The sequence below is a fragment of the Myodes glareolus genome, chromosome 1, assembly GCF_982192425.1.
Source record: "Myodes glareolus chromosome 1, mMyoGla1.1, whole genome shotgun sequence".
NCBI lineage: Eukaryota > Metazoa > Chordata > Mammalia > Rodentia > Cricetidae > Myodes > Myodes glareolus.
Genome location: NC_142026.1, coordinates 72205900 through 72224741, shown reverse-complemented (window position 1 = coordinate 72224741; position 18842 = coordinate 72205900). Strand labels below are relative to the sequence as shown.

Genomic DNA, 18842 nt, shown 5'->3' with positions numbered 1-18842 from the left:
CCTGATGAATTCTTTTTAAAATTAAATGGCTGTCTGGACAATATTTCGGTACGTGATGTCACAGGCTCCATGTAAGAGCGGCCCAATGGGAGTCCTTACCCAAGTCCCACTTGGTCCTACAACTGCTCTGTCTCTTCTGCCTCTCCCTTGGTCTCTATGGGTGTCTATGTCTGTGCACTCTTTGTCTGTGCACACACTTCGCATTCCTAAATGAACAGAGTCACAGCACAGGAACTGTTGCCAGGGGGACTTTATTTGCAGAGGGCAGCTGAGGCAAGAATACATAAAGTATCTCACACGGCGAGCTGGGGGTAGGGGGAGTGTCCCGCCATGCAGGTGGGTGGGAGAAAAAAGCTGGAGTAGATTCGAGTGGCGTGAAGCCCCACAAGGGAAGATGGGACATCAGAGCCGGGCAGACAGTGGTGGAGAGTGGGAGGGACTCCCGTGGAAAGCTCTGGTGAACAAATGTGTTTGCTTACTTGACTGCTTGCTGCAGGCCCGGCACTACTCTGAGGGCGTATGGCCGTTCTTCGGAAGCCAAGACCCACCCACCCCATCTGGGAGGGTGGACGATCAGAAGAGGTACAGTGGGCACCAGGAACACATAGTAGAGGAGGGGCCTGGGATCGTGAAGTCCAGGGGGGGCTGGTGACCGTCTTATCTGGGGTTTGTGGGGGAGGCTACCTGAGGTGGGTGGGATGGGGCGCAGCCACGCAGGAGAGCTGAGCACGGTGCATGCTTGTTATCCCGGGACTCAGGATTCTGAGGTAGGAGGGTCCAGATTTAAGACCAGAGATGGCAAGGTGACTCCCGTAGGTAAAGTAAGGTGCTTGAAGACTGAGAAGACCTCAGTTCGCTTGCTGGGCCCCAAGGTGGAAAGAGAGAACTGACTCCCGAAAGTCCTCCGACCTTCACACAACAGCACGTGTGTGTGTGTGTGTGTGTGTGTGTGTGTGTGTGTGTGTGTGTGTGCACGCACGTGGGCAGAGCATAGAGGAGGAACACAGACTACACACAGGACAGGTAGGAGACACTGACAGCTGAGAGGAGGCCACAGCCAGGCAGCACAGTCTAAGCAGGTCTCGGCATGCTTGCTGCTCCCCCTTGGCAGTCTGGAGGCCAGCTCACTACCCATCTTCCCTCAGTCCCTTCGCCAGTTCCTCAGCCTCCCCCTCCCTCTGCCTCCAGGGTTGGCCTAGGTAACCCTTGATGGAGCTCACAGGGTTCCTCTTCCTGGGGTGAGGGTCTAGCAGTCCCCACAGGAGAGTGTCTGCCACAGGTGACAGGCCGTACCAGGGCTGTGGCCTGTCCTGGGGCTGGCCAGAGGCCTGCCAGATGAGAAAGTCCTCAAAGAAAGGGTCCGCCTCCACCAGGGGCTGGTCCCAGGGGAAGTAGCCGGTAAGAAGGCAGAAGATCAGGACTCCCAGAGCCCAGGCATCCAGGGCAGGTTGGATGGGCAGCCCCTCGGGGAAGGGTGGTGGCGCACACAGCTCAGGGGCAGTGTAGGGGATAGGTGGCCCAGTGAGTCGGAGCAGGGTCCCTCGGGGCCTGGTGTGGCCAAAGTCCGTCAGCTTGATGCGATGGCAGTCTGAGTCACACACCAGCACGTTCTCTGGCTTCAAGTCCCGGTACACTAGGCCGTGGGAATGAATATGTTCCAGAGCCGAGGCCAGCTGGGCCGCACAGCGCTGGGCTGCTGGCTGGGGAAGACCCACCTGCAGGAGAAAAACATAACAAAGTTCCCTGCTCCCGGGCTGCTGAGGGAAGCTGAAAAGACAGGGCTGCTTTTCAAACCCAGGCGCAGGTCCGGAGAAAGCTGCGAAGGTTAGCAGATGCCAGTGGGGCCTGTGAGCTTTGAGAGACCTGTAAGGCCTAGTATGAGCCTTCAGACCTGAGAACCTGTGAGGTCTCTGAGGCCTAGAGCAAGCCTGTCAGGCCTTGAGGACTTTAGGCCTGTAAGGCCTAGTGTGAGCTTGTAAGGCCTGCTTGAACCTGTGACTCTTAGCTGTGAGTCCTTTGAGCTATGTTAAAGTTCTGTGAGCTTGTGGGGCCTATTGAGGGGGATGAGGAGGAACTAGCATGAGCCTATGAGGCATGGTGTGAGCTGTGAGGCCTGTGACCATCTGAGGCCTCTGAGGTCTGCAAGTCCCATGGGCTTGTAAGAATGCTGAGGCCTGGCATGAGCCCCTGGTGTGACCTGGAGAGATCTGTGAGGCCTAGTGTGAACTGATGGAGTCCACATGGGTCCCTGTGAGCCCATGATGCCCGCTAACTCCAGCAGATCAGACTATGAACTCGAGAAGGTTGGTTAATCTCGATAGGATATAGTCAATGAAGTCTAAAATGACCCAACAATTCTAGAAATTGGGGTTAGATGGGGACCAGTGTGGCCTAACAGCGAACACGATTCTTGGGGTCCATGCTGTTTGGAGCCTCCCACGAACCCTTGTAGGGTTCACAAAGGCATCTCCAGGGCCACCTACTCACCTTGGGCTGGATGAAGGTGATGAGGTCCCCATGGAGGACAGGCTCTGTCAGGAAGCTGTAGGAACCGGCTGACTCAATGCCAATGCCATAGGCGGCCACGATGGCCGGATGTGTGCCGAGTGAGAGGCCCACACAGAACTCATACAGAAAGCTACGGAGGGAAGTAGAGGTCTTGGGGAGTTGCTTCAGTGCCAGGGGTGTTCCTGGAGGTGGGGGCAGATGCAACAGGGGTGGATATCAGAGGTGGGTAAGAGTTTAAGGTCATTAGGACCAGCTTTCTTGATCCTCTTCCTAGGCTTCCGAATGGAATCAGTTTCTCAAATGCCTCCTTGTTCCCCAATCCTTGCCTTCCTACCAACCTACTCTGATAGCATTCAACACCCATGTCCACCCGTGTCTACCAATTTCAACACATGTCTACTATGTCTACCCATGTCCATCCATGTCCCCATGTCCAGTCATGTCTACCCATGCCCACTGATGTCCACACATGTTTACCCATGCCCACTGATGTCCACTCATGTCTACCCATGCCCACTGATGTCCACTCATGTCTACCCATGCCCACTGATGTCCACTCATGTCTACCCATGTCCACACATGTCTGCCCATGTCCACACATGTCTACCCATGCCCACTGATGTCTACTCATGTCTACCCATGTCCACACATGTCCATCCATGTCCACACATGTCTACCCATGCCCACTGATGTCCACTCATGTCTACCCATGTCCACACATGTCCGCCCATGTCCGCCCATGTCTACCCATGCCCACACATGTCCACACATGTCCACTCTGCATTTCCATTCTCAGGGGGAATAGAAACTGAAACTGGCACCTCCATTGACTGACTCCCCATGATGACAATCCCATGTGGGAGGATTTTTTTATTATTATTAATTAAATTTTATTCCTGTATTTTGCACCTCCTCTCCTCCCGTTCCCTCCCCTGGCCTCCTCTTTGCACCTCCACATTCCCCTCCCCCTTTGTTTCTGCTCAGAAAGGGGCAGGCCTCCCATGGGTATCAACAAAGCATGGCATATCCAGCTGAGGTAGGACTAAGCTCCTCCTTTGTATTAAGGCAGGGTGAGACACCCAGTATGAGGAACAGGTTCCCAAAAGCCAACTCAAGCATTCGGGACAGGTACTGACCCCACTGCTCGGAGTCTCACAAACAGATCAAGCTACACAACGGTCACACATATGTACAGGACCTAGGTGGGTCCCATGCAGACTGTGGGGGTTTCAGGGATCCCAGCCTGGCTTCTGGCTCCCTGTGTAGCTGAGGATGATGCTGAACCCCTCCTGTCCATCCTGTCTCACAGTTGGGATGTAGGTATGGACCACCGTGGCGGGTGCAAAGACATGCTTGAGGCAACCAGGGGAACTGTACAGAGCACAGGATAACGGGTCCAGGTAAGGAGTCACGATCCTAGTCTATGCAGAAACACCTTCCTAGATTCCTCTTTCAAGGTAGGAATGGCTAGTGTCAAGCTTTAGCGGCCAGCTACTAGTTCTTGCACAAGCTTATCTACCTTGGGGTTGTATCGTTGTATGATGTAGGCAGGCTACCAACTTTCTCTTTTTTTATTGCTGAGGATTGAACCTAGGGCCTCAGGCATGCTAGGCACGTGTTCTACCGCTGAGCTGTGCCCCCTCCGCCCCCGTCCCCTCTGGGGGATTCTAGGCAAAGGCTCTAAGGAAGAACAGTGCCTTTCCTGCTCATTGGTAGATTCTGGGTCAACCGCTTATCGCTGAGCCCTGCCCCTGGCCTCTCGCTGGTACATTCTAGGCAAGTGCCAGAGTCCCAAACTATATCCTTAGACTTCTTTTTACTTTTTGCTTTGCTATGAGTTTTCACTAAATTTTTCGGGGACCTCGAACGATTTCTGCAGCCTCAGGTAAACCTTGAAATGGCCATCCTACTTCCTCAGCCTCCCGTATGGCTGAAATGACAGACCTGGCTGTCTTTAAACAAACATCCACCATTCAAACTCTGCACACGCCAGCCTGACGGGGCAGTATCCCCTCCAGGTATCGTGACTTCCCACCACCCTCTGTTTTTGTGTGGTTATTTTTGACACTATTGGGGACTGAACCAGAGCCAGGGGCACACAAGGCGAGTAGAGTACCCTATGCCTGAGCTACAGCCCCAGGGCTCACCCCGTGTGTTGACAGCCTCTGCTCACTTCCCACTGTGAGCATCTCCATCCTGCCTATGGCTTCACCCTCTGACACAGCGGTTCTCAGCCTTCCTAATGCTGCGACCCTTTAAAACAGTTCCTCATTTTGTGGTGACCCCCAACCATCAAATTACTTTTGTTGTTACTTCATAACTGTAATTTGGCTACCCAAATTACATGAATCATAATGTAAATATCTCTGTTTTCTGATGGGTCTTAGGCTACCCCTGTGAAAGGTTGTTTGACCCCTGAAGGGTCGCAACCTGCAGGTTGAGCACCACTGATCTAGCATGAGGCTGGGCATGCAGGGGCATAACTTATCCGTCCAGTGAAACTAAGCAGTTGAAGGCTCATCGGCAGTCTCTCAGTTGCCGCCATGCTCTGAGCAGACCTGGGTGGCTTTCTCATTCCTTCTGCCTCTCTCTCTATTATGGGACAAATTGTATTCCCTCAAATTCAAACAGTGGAAGACAAATTCTTAGGACCCCCTCCCCCCAATGTGGCTTCCCTTCTTTCCTTTCTTTCTTTTTAGTTTTTTGAGACAAGATCTCTGGGTAATTTCACCTGCCCTGGGACCCCATTGACCACATTGGTCTCAATTTGATGGGTGATCTTTGATGTTTATTTATGCATTTTATGCGTGTGTGTGAGTATATGATGCATATGTGGGGTGCTACAGAAAAGGATGTTAGAGACCCTGAAACTGGAGTCACAGGTGGTTGTGAGCTGCCTGATACTGGGAATTGAACTAAGTTCTGCTGGACAGGTAAGGTCCCATCCTTTTTCTTTTTTTCTAAAGGAAAGGGCTTCTCTGTGTAGCCCTGGCTGTCCTGGAATTTACTCTGTTGACCAGGCTGGCCTTGAACTCAGAGATCTGCTTCTGGAGCGCTGGATTAAAGGTGTGCGTCATCCCTCACACCCCCTTAGCTGCAGAACCATCTCAGAGTCATCTCTCCGACCCCTCTTCTTTCTTCGATTTCAGTTTTATTTTATGTGCACGGAGTGTTTGTCTACATGTATGTATGTGCACCGTATGTATGTCTGGTGACCACAGATGTCGGAAGGCATTGGATCCTATGAAATTGGATTTACACAGTTGTGAGTCACCTTGTGGGTGCCGGGAGTAGAACTTGGGTCCTTTGCAAAAGCAACAAATGCTTTTTAACTATGGAGTCACCTCTCCAGCCCCTAGACTCCATCGAGGGGAAGGGGAGGGGGAGAGGGAGAGAGGGAGAGGGAGAGAGGGAGAGAGAGAGAGAGATTATCTATGAGCATGCACATGACCTGATGAGCATGTAGGGATCACGGAACAACTCTGCACAGACAGTTTTGTCTTTCCACCCCGAGACTCTGCTCAGGTGGCACGACTTACAAGGCTTTACCCACTGAGCCATCTCGGTGGCCTGTGGGTGATGCCACGGAGCACTCTTTCCTCTGCTTCCTGAGTGCTGCAGTTACTGTGTTTTCCCAGCTGGATGGTGAAACGTGATGAGATGTTTTGGATTTTGTCCAGAACTGGGTATTAAACCTAGGGCATCACATGTGCCAGGCAAGCACTGTACCGCTGAGCTATATCTTCAGCCCTGCCCAACCAGCCTCAGATATATAGCAAGTTTGAGGCCATTGTGGACTGCATAGGACCCTGTCTGAAAGAGAGGAAGGAAGGAAGGAAGGAAGGAAGGAAGGAAGGAAGGAAGGAAGGAAAAGAAGAAAGGCAGGCAAGCTGGAGAGATGGCTCAGTGGTGGAGAGCATTGGGTGCTCTTCCAGAGGCCTCAGGTTCGATTCCCAGCACCCAACACAGCAGCTAATAACCATCAGTAACTCCATTCAGTAACGTCCATTCAGGGAATGGACATCCTCTTCTGGCCTCTGGGGGCACCAGGCATGCAAGTGGTACACAGATGTGCATGCAGGCAAAACACCCATACACATAAAACTAAATGAGCCAGGTGGTGGTGGCACATGCCTTTAATCCCAGCACTCGGGAGGTAGAGGCAGGTGGATCTCTGTGGGTTTGAAGTCAGTCTGGTCTACAGAGTGAGTTCCAGGGCAGTTCGGGCTACACAGAGAAACACTGTCTCAAAAAACAAAAACAAAAAGAAAGGAAGGAAGGAAGGAAGAAAAGGTTAGAAAAAACAATCAGAATAATCACTACTCTTCCAAAGGACCAGAGATCAAATCCTAGCACCCACCGTCCAGCAGCTCACAAACACCTGTAACTCCAGCTTCAGGGGATTTGCTGCCCTCTTCTGGCCTCTCTGGACACTGCACTCATGTGCACAACTGCCCCCCATATGTGCATAGCTAAAAAAAATTAATAAAATTGTAAAAAGAAAGAGAAGGGAAAGGTGGGTGACACAGTAGATACAGTTCAAACACTCCCCAGAAGTGCAGAGAAGTGTACATGACTGTGTGTTAGAAAATCATTGTTTTGTTTCTTTAAGTACAAATAGGTTTTCCTTTTCCCCTTTCTTTTTAGTTTTACACTGTTTGATTGTGTTTGTTGGGAGGAGGTTTGCAGAGGTCAGAGAACACCTTGGGGAACTCAGTTCTCTCCCTCCACCATGCAGGACCTGGGGAATTGAACTCAGGTTCTCGAACTTCGTGGCAAGTGCCTTTAGCTGCTGAGCCATCCTGCCTGACTTTCTCATTTTGTAACAGACTCTTATGTAGCCCAGGCTGGCCAGGAACTCCATACATATCACAGTTGACTTCAAACTCCTGATCAGGGATACGGGAATTACAGGAATCAGTCATCATGCCTGGCTTCGTTTGTCTGAGACGGTCATCTTGCTATGTAGCCATGGCTAACCTGGATCTCACTATGTAAACCTTAGGGCAGCTTCAGATTCACAGCAACCTTCCCGCCTCAGCCTGAGTGGTAGAGTGATGTGATTATGAAGGTTTACACCATAAAGCCAGGCTTCTCTGCCAAGCAGAAAGCTGAGGCTCAGAGGAGTTAAAGGAACCCCTAAAATACACAGCTTAGAAATAAAGTGGGAAAGGAAGATCTGATTGACGTTGCTATGACTCCCCAGTCCCGGCTAAGCTTGCCTGAAGTCTCTACTCTCAAATGTACCCTGTGGCGCGCCTGTGCCCGGGACCCAGTACCTTTCTGACGGTGGGTGACCAGCAGGACACGGCCGAAGCGGCCCTGGCCCAAGGGACGCACTTCCTCATACAGTTCCTCCACCTCAGTGCGGACCAGGGTCTGGGCACTCAGAGCCATCATGTCCTCCAAGGCCAGAGCCGTCTCCTGGCCCTGCTGCAGCTCCTCTACCGTGAGCCCCCCCAGGCCTTCGTCACCTCCATCCTCCACAGCTGCCACTTCCGTCTGCCCGTCTTCTGACCGTTTGCCCGGCATTTCTGCAAGACAGACAAAGAAAGGGATCCAGGACTTAGAGGTCACTATGCCCAGCGGAGGGAGAGCAAGGAAACCAGACTTCTGGGTCTGAGGGAGGAGGATGGGATCTGGAATCCTAGGTCTGAGGGAGGAGGCTGGAGTTGGGACCCATGGATCTGAGTGAAGAGGGCTGGGGTCTGAAGGAGGAATCTGGACCTGGACGGAGGCCTGATTGCCAGTTCTCAGTGTGACTCAGTTCCACCCTGTGAGAGACCCCGAGGAGTGGAAAACAGTCATTGGTGTGAAGTGAGGTCAATTGTGAGGTCAGGTGCCTCCCCCCCATTCCCACTGCCACCTGGTGGCCTGAGGGTGAAAGATGAACCAAGCCATTGAGACACCCCCCCCCTCCCCATCTTGTTTCCAAAGCAAACAGACTTGGGCCCAGAGTGGATGAGAAGCTCCCTCCAAAGAGCAAACAGGTGCTCTCTGCCTCCAGGGAAGGGTGGGGCCCTACACAGCTTGAGACATTAGGGTCCTGCCCAGAGCTGTCACTTGGACCTGTCCCCAGTTCTTCAACCCTCAATTATGTTGTGGTCCAAGTCTCACAGCCCAGCAGCCCTCCCCGAAACCTGGGGTTCTAGACCCCAGTTCCCCTCCTAGAAATATAGCCCCCAGCCTTCCTCCTTCACATCCAGGATTCAGACCCCAGCCCTTCTTCAGACTCAGGAGTTCAGACCCCATCCATCTACCCGCAGATCCAGGGTCCCTGCCCCCAGCCCTCCTCCCTCAGACCCAGGAGTCAGCCCTAAGTCCTCCTCCCTGAGACCTAAGGGTCCCAACCATAACTTATGACCGTCCCAGGAACTTCTGTAGCTCACACAACTTGGGGGTTTGGACCCCAACACTCAAGTACCCGATTGCTTCAAGGTGTTTCTTGTCCTGTTGAGGGTCCAAGACTCTTTCCACCCGTTTTTCCTGTCCAACTGCAGCCTGCCTCAAGCCGGTTAACCTTGCCCTGCTTCTGACCTGGGCTGAGCGTTGCAGACCTCACCTTCTTCAAGGCTTGTCTGACCCCTTTCTGCCTACTGCGGTTAGTGCCCTGCACTTCAGGGCTCCTGCCAGTATCGGTTTGCTCAGGAACAAACAAGTTCCGCCCCCACCTTGGGGGGTCGTAAAGCCCCACCCTCTGCCCCGCCCCTTCTGACCCCCTCTAGGGGCAGAGCGACACCGTGTGTTGAATCTTAGTTACTGGCTGTGGTTGGACAACCGCCCCAGATGGGGGTAGGGGGCTCAGCTTTCCTCCCTAGGACTCAAAAGTCCAGGCAGCCCTCCCCTCTCAGATCCAGAAGTCCAGACTTCAGCCTCCTTCCTCACGTTCAGGGTCCACGCTCTAGCCTTCCTTCGTCTGTAGAGGAGTCTAGAATGCAGCCCTCCTACCAGACACGGGGGTCTAGGTCCTATCTTTTCTCTCTCATATCCAAGCTCTTAGCCTTCCTCCCTCAGATCCAAGGGTTCGGGCAGCCTTCCTCTCTCAAGTCCGGAACTCTAGACCCCAACCCTCTTCCCTCAGATTCAAGGTTCAGACCCTACCCCGTCTTCCTCAGACTCAGGAGTCCCGGCCCCATCTATTTACCCTCAGATTCAAGATCCCAGACCGTAGCCACCTTCCCTCAGGCCCAGAATCCCGGCACCTAAACTGCCTTCCTCAAACCCAGGGATCCAGCCCCCCTCCCACCGATCCAGGAGACTAGGTGCTAGACCTCTTCTCTCTGACCCCGGGATCCGAATCCTAGCCCTCTTCCTTCACATCTAGGGGTGCAGACCATAGGCTCCTCCCTCAGACAGCCCCATCTTTGCTTTAACCTGTTCCCATCTGTTCTGCTCCCCAGCTCCTGCCTCTGCTGCCCCACTGATAGACACAAATCTTCCCAGAGGTATGTCCAGAAGCCCAGACACTAGGGCTCTGTTTGGGGATAAAATGAGACAGGATTCTAAAATGATGTCATGAGAAATGACCTCATACGAGGGACCAGAAACAGGTGGTGGAGCAGCTGGGGATCAAGGGTGACTTTCCCCCTTCCCCGGGACAGCTGCGCTGTCTGCTGGGTGTAAAGCCCTGGGGATGACGTGGATTCCTTTCATTGTCCAAATGTACATTTTATTATGTAAATGTTCTCAGTTTTACAAAAACAGTTGCGAAGGTCACAGGGCTGCAAAGGTCCCCTGACCCCTCACCCGGCTTCCCCCGAGGTCAGCGTCTCACCCAACACTTGTCCCTAAGTTAGTTATGCTTCCGTCAGCAGTTGTCCTGTCCACCCTCGTTGCCTTCGAGGTCCCTTTCCTGTTCCCAGGTCCAGTCTGGGGGGCACCGTAGTGCATTTAGTGAACTCACTGTTACATCTAGAAAGCGTACCTCTCTGGGCTGAGGATGTAGATCTGTTTGCAGTGTTTGCTTGACCTGCACAAAGCTCTGGTGTTCCGCTCAAACCTCCAGTGCTGTATAAACTGTTATGGTGGCACAGACTGGGCCCGTAATTTCATCAGTTGGGAGGTGGAGGTAGGAGGATCAATTCAAGGTCACCCTCTGCTAGTGAGTGGACGTCCCAATACAGGAGAACCTGATGTTTTAAGTATAAATTCTTGGGATGTTTCTTGGTCCTGCCCCTCGGCCGAGTGCTGGGTACTTGAGGCACACTGAGCTGGGGTCTGTGTGCTGTTTGAGAGAGAGGAAGAGCCATGGAACCAGTCCCGGCTCTCATGATTGGTAGGTCCCTGTACAAAGACGGAGCTGGGAGAGTCAGAGACAGATTACTTGGGGGCTTTGTGGAAACAGAAACTGGAAGTGTCTAGAAGTGAGATAAAAGCAAGCACATCCCAGAAATTTGTGATGGTGGGTGGAGGTGGGGGAGAATAGACAAGATGGCTGGGGTGGGAACCAGTTTCGGTACACCAAGATGGAAGTAAAATGCGCCAGGTGGAGCATGCTGTCGGCAGCGATGTGTGTGTGTGTGTGTGTGTGTGTGTGTGTGTGTGTGTGGTGTGTAGCTAACTTCGGAATACACAAACAATTCCCACGATGTCACCAACACAGAGCCCAGGAAACGCTAGACCAACATAATATCGGATCCTATATATTCAGATATTGTGCCCCAGTAAGTGGGAGCCACCCACGGTCTCAGAGGAGAAGAGTAGTCCCATCAGAATTCATTCAGTGTTTCCAGGTACAGAACAACAACCACAGGAGAAACGGAAACTATCATCAGGAAAATGCTCAGGGCCACGGGATGAGACTCATTTGATAGAGGGCCTGCCTAGTGTGCGGGAAGCCCCGGGGTTCCATCTCTACCCAGCACCTCAAAAACAGCGCGGAGATGCATGCCTGTAATCCCAGCACTGGGGAGATGGAAGCCAGAGGGTCAGAGTTCAAGGTCAGCTACATAGTGGGTTTGAGGCCAGCGTGGGACACACAAAACTGTCTCAGAAGAAAAATCAGGATGAGAAGGGGAGGAGGAGAAGGAAGGATGATGAGGAGAGAAGAAGGGAGGAGGAGAAGGGGAGGAAAGAGAGAGAGCAAGACGGAAAAGAAGGAAGAAGATAAAAAGAAAGATGGAGAGAGGAGGAGAAGAGGAGGGGAGAAGGGGAACAGCGGAGGAGGGGAGGAGACTGCAGCAACAGTGGCACACACTCTGGACCCCTGAGTCCTCAGTTGTGTGTGTGTGCATTGCAGGGAGCGGGGATTACACATCCAAGTCCAGCCTCCGTAAGGGAAAAGTGAAGTGTGTTCCCCACAGTCTTCTCCTGGTAACAGCTGTTGCCTTTCCCAGGTGGCCCCATGGCTGGGTTAGGAGACTAGCCAAAGTTCTGTTTTGACCTCCTCTCTCCGTCACCTGGTCAGGAACCTCTGCTGTCTGTCCCTGTCCTCCCACAATCTTTAATTTCATCTTCCTCCTCTGTCCACTCTTCCAAACTCGATCCCCCCTCATCTTCTTCCCCATTCTCATAGGACACGCCCCCCAACCTTCCAGATCTCTCTCCGCTCTCCCGCAACCCCCAGTCATCCCCTAAGACATTCAGGACTGCCAGTGGAGGGCTCCTAGTATCAGGATCCAGGTCTAGAAGTCCCTGGAGCAAGGTCAGAGCCGGGGGTGCAAACTGGTCCCAGGGTGCCGGTGGCCGAGAGGGCTGGGGCTTGGTGGTCATCCAGCCGGCAAAGGCCTCAAACTCAGGATCAGGGGCCAATGCTACATCCCAAGGGAAACAGGCTGTGGCGGCACAGAAGAGAAGCACGCCCAGGGCCCAGGAGTCCACAGTCGGTCGCAAAGGCAGGGTATTTGGAGGCAGCAGGAGGCAGAGTTCCGGTGGTGCGGTGGGCAAAGGCACTGGTGGGGCAGGAGTTGGGCTGCCCTCAGGTCGGGTCAAACCCAAGTCACCTAGGGCTACTCTGTTGCAGTCAGGATCGAAGACTAGCACGTTGTCCGGCTTGACGTCTGCGTGCACTAGCCCCCGGCCATGGAGGAAGTCCAGGGCTCCAGCCAGCTGGGCCAGGACCCTCTTCACCATCCGCTCTGGGAGGCCCTGAGGTTGGGGAGAAAGGAAAAAGGACTTGCTGTTTGTTTCATCATCCTGGTCATGTTCTTGATTCCTAAAGACTCTGACTTGAGGTTTGAGAGTCCAGAACCCTGAGTCCCAGAGCCATCCAGTGTCTCCACAAACACCCCAAGTTCTGCTCCCTCCACTTACCCCCAACAGAGCCCCACTTCTCATCAGAACTTATTTCTCCCTGTCTCTCTCTGTCTCTCTCTGACACAGGGTCTTGGGTAGACCAGACCGGCCTCAAATTCATCCGGTAGCTGAGGGTCACCTTGATAGATAACCTGCCTCCACCTGCCCTGTGCTGGAATCACGGGCATGCACCAATGCCCCTGGTTTACATTGTGCTGGGATCAAACCCTGGGCTTCATGCATGCCAGATGAGTTCTCTACCACTGAACTACAGCCCCAGAAGATCTCTCAAAGTTCCTCCTGATCCTAAAATTCTCAAACTCTCTCTCTTCCCTCCTTTCTGTGGTGCGTGTGTTATATTTTGGTTCTTGGAGACAGGGTCTCACTATGTAGACCAGGCTGGCCTTGAACTCATAGAGATCCACCTGCCTCTGCTTCCCAAGTGTAGTAAAGTTCTCAGTGAGAATCTAAACCCCTTAGTTAAGCCTGGTCTTAGTCCTATATTGATGCAGAACTCGTCTCTAACTCAGACTGTCCTCATAGAGTCTGTCTTACTGGCCAGCCATACCTCCACCCAACAATGTTAAATCACAACTCCACCCCACACGCACTCCGCATCCAGGCAGCAACCCAATTATTCTGTTATCGTATCTGGCACTCGCCCTCTTCATCTTCCTTCCATTCACTTTATCTACACACTCACCCACCATCCACCCACACACCTATCCATCCATCCGGTTAGTCATGCAGCCATCCAAACAACTAGCCAACCATGCAGCCATCCACACAACTAGCCAACCATGCAGCCATCCACACAACTAGCCAAACATGCAGCCATCCACACAACTAGCCAACCATGCAGCCTTCCGTACAACTAGCCAACCATGCAGCCTTCCGTACAACTAGCCAACCATGCAGCCATCCACACAACTAGCCAACCATGCAGCCATCCACACAACTAGCCAACCATGCAGCCATTCACACAACTAGCCAACCATGCAGCCATTCACACAACTAGCCAACCATGCAGCTATCCATACACTAGCCAATCATGCAGCCATCCAACAACTAGCCATATGCAGCCATCTACACAACTCGACAACCATGCAGCCTTCCGTACAACTAGCCAACCATGCAACCATGCATACAACTAGCCAACCATGCAGCTGTCCATACACTAGCCAACCATGCAGCTGTCCATACACTAGCCAACCATGCAGCCATCCATACAACTGGACAACCACACAGCCATCTATCCATCTATACACTGATACATGCATCCATCCGTCCATCCATACATCTAACTAACCAGGCAGTTATGCGTGTATATACAGCTCTCCATGCAGCCAGTCATGCAGCCATCTGTTTATCCATCCATGCACCCACACAGCTGTCCATCCATCCATGAATCCATCCATCTACATATCAGACTAGCCATCCAGCTGTCCATCCATGTACACACCCACCGTCCACTCATCCATTCATGCATCCAACCATCCGTCCCCCACTTATCTTCCCTCCCTTCTCCCTCTCATCCTTCCCTCACCCCTAATTCTATCTCAAATCCAAAATGCCACCCCTTTAACATCTCCATGTACCCTCTCTCCAAGGACAAAAGGGAATAGATTCTCCTGGGTTCAGTCCTGACATAGTATCCTTTCTAGAGGAAACCCCATTCGAAAATTACCCAAATCTGTCTCCTCTCCACCCTCAAGTAGTCGCAATCCATCCTAACACCAACCCAGTCAACTCTTCCAAGCTTGTGTTTGGATGATCATAGGATCAGCGCTGGGGGCAGGTAGGTAGCCGTGTCAGGACTTAGAAATGGGGGGTCATTTGGGGGTCTCAGGGTAATCTCAGTGGGGTACTGATTTGGGCTTAGGAACTGAGAGGGACCTGAGCAGTCCTATCCAGCCTTGCCTTTTCCTGGAGCATTCCGCTGAGATCCCCACAGGGTGCATACTCCTGGGCAAAGGCAAAATGTCGGGGTGTCTGCAGGGGCCATCCCAGGGTCTGCAGCAGGCCCGGGTGTGAAGAGACGCAGCGGCCCACACAGAATTCTCTCAGGAACGTTGTTCTCAGGACTGAATCCCGCCGGAGGAGCTTAAGGGCCACGGTTTGACCTGTCAGAAAGACGGGCTCAGATGAGAACCCGGGACACCCTGGTCATGCTGTGGGGCCTTCGGCAAACCACTTGACCTCTTGGAGCCTGAGAAGTCGCATGTGAAAATCAAGTTTCTCCACCTGTGACATGTGTCCCTTCCCTTGTGTCCCTCCTGCTCTGACTTGGACTGCTGTGTTGCCTTGTATAACTGCCTTACCCTCTCTGGTCCTCCATTCCCTATAACATAAAGGGACATGGTGGTGGCATGAATTTCAGTTCAGTTTGCTCACCTGCCTTGCTGTGTGATGTGTGACCTGGAGTCAGCTACTTGCTCTCTCTGGGTGGCCTGTGTCTCTCAGAAGATCGTAGAGTCTGAATATTCCGAGTTCCCACCAGGTCTGGCTTATCTCAGAGATGTTTCATGATGGGAGAATGTGAAGTCCACCCCTTGGTGACTGAACTCACCCCCTTGGCGAGGCTGGGCTAGGAGCACTCGGCCGTAGGAACCGGAACCCAGTTTTCGGACGAGACGGAACTGGACACGCAGGCTTCTCACAGATGCTACCCTGCTGGCTGTCAGCTCCACGAGTCGCTGGAGGGCCATGGCTGTGTCCTCCTGCGGGGAGAAGAAATGGGATGACTGAGGGGCACATCTGGGGTCTCTCTGAACGACAGGAGAGATCAGAGGCCAAGCCCAGATCCAAACTGTGGATGCAGGGACAGGGGTCACTGTCCCTAGAGAGAAGGATGAGTCACAGTGAGTCACCCAGCCTGGGGACACCTATTTTTGTGTCCTAGCAAAGTTAGGGGTCTTGGTCTCAGAGGCTTTGTCTGCCCCACCTGAGGGAGGCAGCTAGAAGTTCTCAACCCCAACTATGGCTTTGTACTTAGCCCAACGGGACCCCTTCACCCTCTCTCCTTGCGTTCTGATCTTGGTGTTCTGGTCCCAGAGAGTGATCAGTTGAGTCTGCGCTGCTGTCCCTCCCTGAACCTGGGCCTCCAGCTCTCTTTCTTCTCTCTCTCTTCTCTTGTTTGTGTTCTCTCTGTCTCTCTGTCTGTCCTTCATCTCTCCCTCTGTTTCTTCCTGCTCTGTCTGTCTGCCTCCCTTCTGTCCCCTCTCACCTCTGCATCCCCATCCTCAGGGGTCTCGAGGGCCCTGAGCTCCATCTCAGGTTGCCTGGTGTCAGCTGACCCTGGTAGGCACCCCTTATCTAGAGTCCCCAAAGAGGTAGCAGCCTGAGGGACCCTCTGCACCCCCACAGGTCCTTGCCCAGCCGAGTGTGGGGAAGCTGTGGGAGGATTGCCTTGGTGTCACTGTCTGAAACAATCTTCCTGGCCCCTGAGATTTCCCAGACTCCCTTTTCTTCTTCCTGGCCCCTACTAGGGAGTGTGTCTCCTTCCGCTGTCTTCTGTCTTTTGAATCTTCTCACCCTTCTATTTCCTCTCTACAACCTATGGCAGTCTTTCTTTCCTTCTGAATCTCTCTCCTCCTCCTCCTCCTCCTCCTCCTCCTCCTCCTCCTTCTTCTTCTCTCTCTCTCTCTCTCTCTCTCTCTCTCTCTCTCTCTCTCTCTCCCTCTTCCTCTCCCCTCTGGTGTCTTTGTTCCTCCTTCTGTCTCTCTCAATCTTTTTTTCACTCTCCGAGCGTATCTGATTCTATTTTTTTCCGTCTGTCTCTTTTCCCACCACCCTCTTCCTCCCTTTCCCTGTTTCTCCCCAGCGTGCTCTCCCTCACTCTACCCCGCCTCTGTTTGCTGGGACCTCTGACTTCCCTATATACTCTTCCCCTACTTGTCAACTAAGTCTGCCCGTGGGACATCCCCACTCTCTCCTCTGCCTCCCCTTCTCTCTGACTCTCTTGGGCTGTCTCTGGGTCTCTCTTTGTTCTGTCTCTCCGAGCCTTTTGTCCTTCCCTTTCTCTGGGCTGAGGTGTGTGTGTGTGTGTGACAGCTCAGAGACAGAGACATCCTGTCCCCCCTACACGCCTCCCTCACCCCCCTGACTCGCTGTCCTCTCCCTCCCTCTTCCAAACTTAGACCAGCTTGGACTCTGGGCGCTGGTCCCAGGACAGAGGGGACAAACCATATTGTGAACCCCCAAGAGCCAGGCTGAGAGCAGAAGAAAAAGGAAGGGAGACTCATTCAAAGATAGCAGGGGTAATTGGTCCAGGGCTTGGACCGTTCTTTAGGGGCTGGGAGTATCGAAGGCCAGAAGCCAGGACTGTTCCCACAGCTCTGCTCCTTAATACCAAGCCTAAGCCGCAGCCTGCCTTAAACAAACCTTAACCCTCCTTCCCCAGACCCGGAGTCCAGGTCCCCTAGACCCGGGGATCGAGACCCTCAATCCTCCATTCTTAAACTGGGTCACCCTGACCTCAGCCCTCTTCCTCAGACTCAGGAGTCTAGACTCCAGTCCTCCACACCCAGACCCAGGGCTCCACATTTCAGCCTCTCCTCCTTCAGACCCAGGGGTCTAGACTCCAGACCTACTCCTATCGCCAGAAATCCAGATCCCAGCCTCTCTTCCCTTAGACTCTGGGGTCTAAGAATCATCCTTCCTTTCTCAGACCCAAAGGACTCCTTCAAACTCCAGCCTTTTCTCCCTCAGACCCAGACCTACTCCTACATCACCAGAAATCCAGATCCCAGCCTCTCTTCTCTCAGACTCTGGGGTCCAAGTACCATCCTTCCTTTCTCAGACCCAAAGATCTCCTCTAAACTCCACCCCTCCTTCCTAGACCCAGTGGTCCATCCTCATCCCCCACCCCCACCCCCAGGGACAGGGGAGCAGAGGTTGCTGGGGATACAGTGGGTCATAGTATCTCTCTGCGCTCTACAACCTATCCTAACCCTGGTCAGAGCAGGGGCTTTGCATTGCTCCCTTGCAGCTGCCCGCAGCACCAGGCTTTGTCCCCAGCCTGTAGAGCAGGAAACTGAGGTTCCGAGAGCAGCATCGCCTTACACCAAGTCAGAGGGCGCCAGATTCGTGCCAGGCCTGGGTGACTCACAACCCTGACGTCGGCACCACTCAAGTTTCCACTACTACTACAGCCGGCTATTAATATAGACACAACACCGCTCTCCGAGGCTCTGGAAGGATCCCCGGGAAACTGGCTGAGGTGGTTGTCCCTGAGGAGCCTGACTGGGCTGAAGTAGAGTTTCCATTGATCTTTGTCTTTTTCGTGTTCCATTAGTGAAAGCAGCAAAGGCACAGAAAGATCACCAAGGGGCTGGCGAGATGGATCACCAGGTAAAGGGGCTTGCCACCAAACTTGACAACTGGTGTTCAATTCCTGGAACCAGTATGGTGAAGGGACAGAACTGACCCCCACGGGAGGGCCTCTGACCTCAACACATGAGCTGTGGAATGTGTACACACACACACACACACACACACACACACACACACACAGGCCATAAAATTAATAAAACAAAATACTCCAGTAAAGCCAGGTGTTGTGATGCATGCCTGTAATCCCAGCACTCAGGAGGCTGAGGCAGGAGGACTGTGAGCTGGAGGTGGTTGTCTTGAGCTTGTGAGTTCCAGGCCAGTCTGGGATACACAGTAAGACCCTACACAATCAAATAGACAGATCTAGCCAGGTATGGCGGTGTAGACCTTCCATGTCAGTGACTTGGGAGGTTGAGTCAGGAGGTCACAAGTTCAGGATATGCCTGAGCTACTTGGAGAGTGGAAAGTCAGCCTGGACAAGCTGAAATATTGTCTCAGGAGAATTTAATTAACTAATTAATTAAATTAAATATTCCAGAGAGCCGGGTATAGTGATGCATGCCTGTACCCACAGCACTTAAGAGGCTGAGGCAGGAGGATAACGAGTTTGAGGGCAGCCTGGACAATTTAGGAAGAATATCTCAAAAGCAAAAAATGCCAGGTGTTGGTGGTGCGCACCTTTAATCCCAGCACTTGGGAAGTAGAGGCAGGCAGATTTCTTTGAGTTCAAGGTTAGTCTGGTCTACAAAGTGAGTTTCAGGACAGCC

The 18842-nt window shown here is 52.9% G+C and overlaps 2 protein-coding genes across 2 annotated transcripts; both read right to left on the bottom strand.

Moving 5' to 3' along the window:
- Positions 1-235: 235 nt before the first annotated feature.
- On the bottom strand, positions 236-9161 carry Sbk2 (SH3 domain binding kinase family member 2). The gene is made up of 4 exons (XM_048426876.3): positions 8933-9161; positions 7788-8042; positions 2488-2690; positions 236-1715 (listed from the first exon to the last, which is right to left on the bottom strand). Exons 2-4 carry the CDS (start codon positions 8038-8040, stop codon positions 1128-1130), a joined length of 1044 nt encoding a protein of 347 aa, XP_048282833.3. The 5' UTR covers positions 8041-8042; positions 8933-9161; the 3' UTR covers positions 236-1127.
- A 994-nt stretch (positions 9162-10155) lies between these two features.
- Sbk3 (SH3 domain binding kinase family member 3) lies at positions 10156-16772 on the bottom strand. Its single transcript, XM_048426948.3, has 4 exons — positions 15968-16772; positions 15311-15461; positions 14662-14864; positions 10156-12594 (listed from the first exon to the last, which is right to left on the bottom strand). Exons 1-4 carry the CDS (start codon positions 16010-16012, stop codon positions 11911-11913), a joined length of 1083 nt encoding a protein of 360 aa, XP_048282905.3. The 5' UTR covers positions 16013-16772; the 3' UTR covers positions 10156-11910.
- Positions 16773-18842: the final 2070 nt, after the last annotated feature.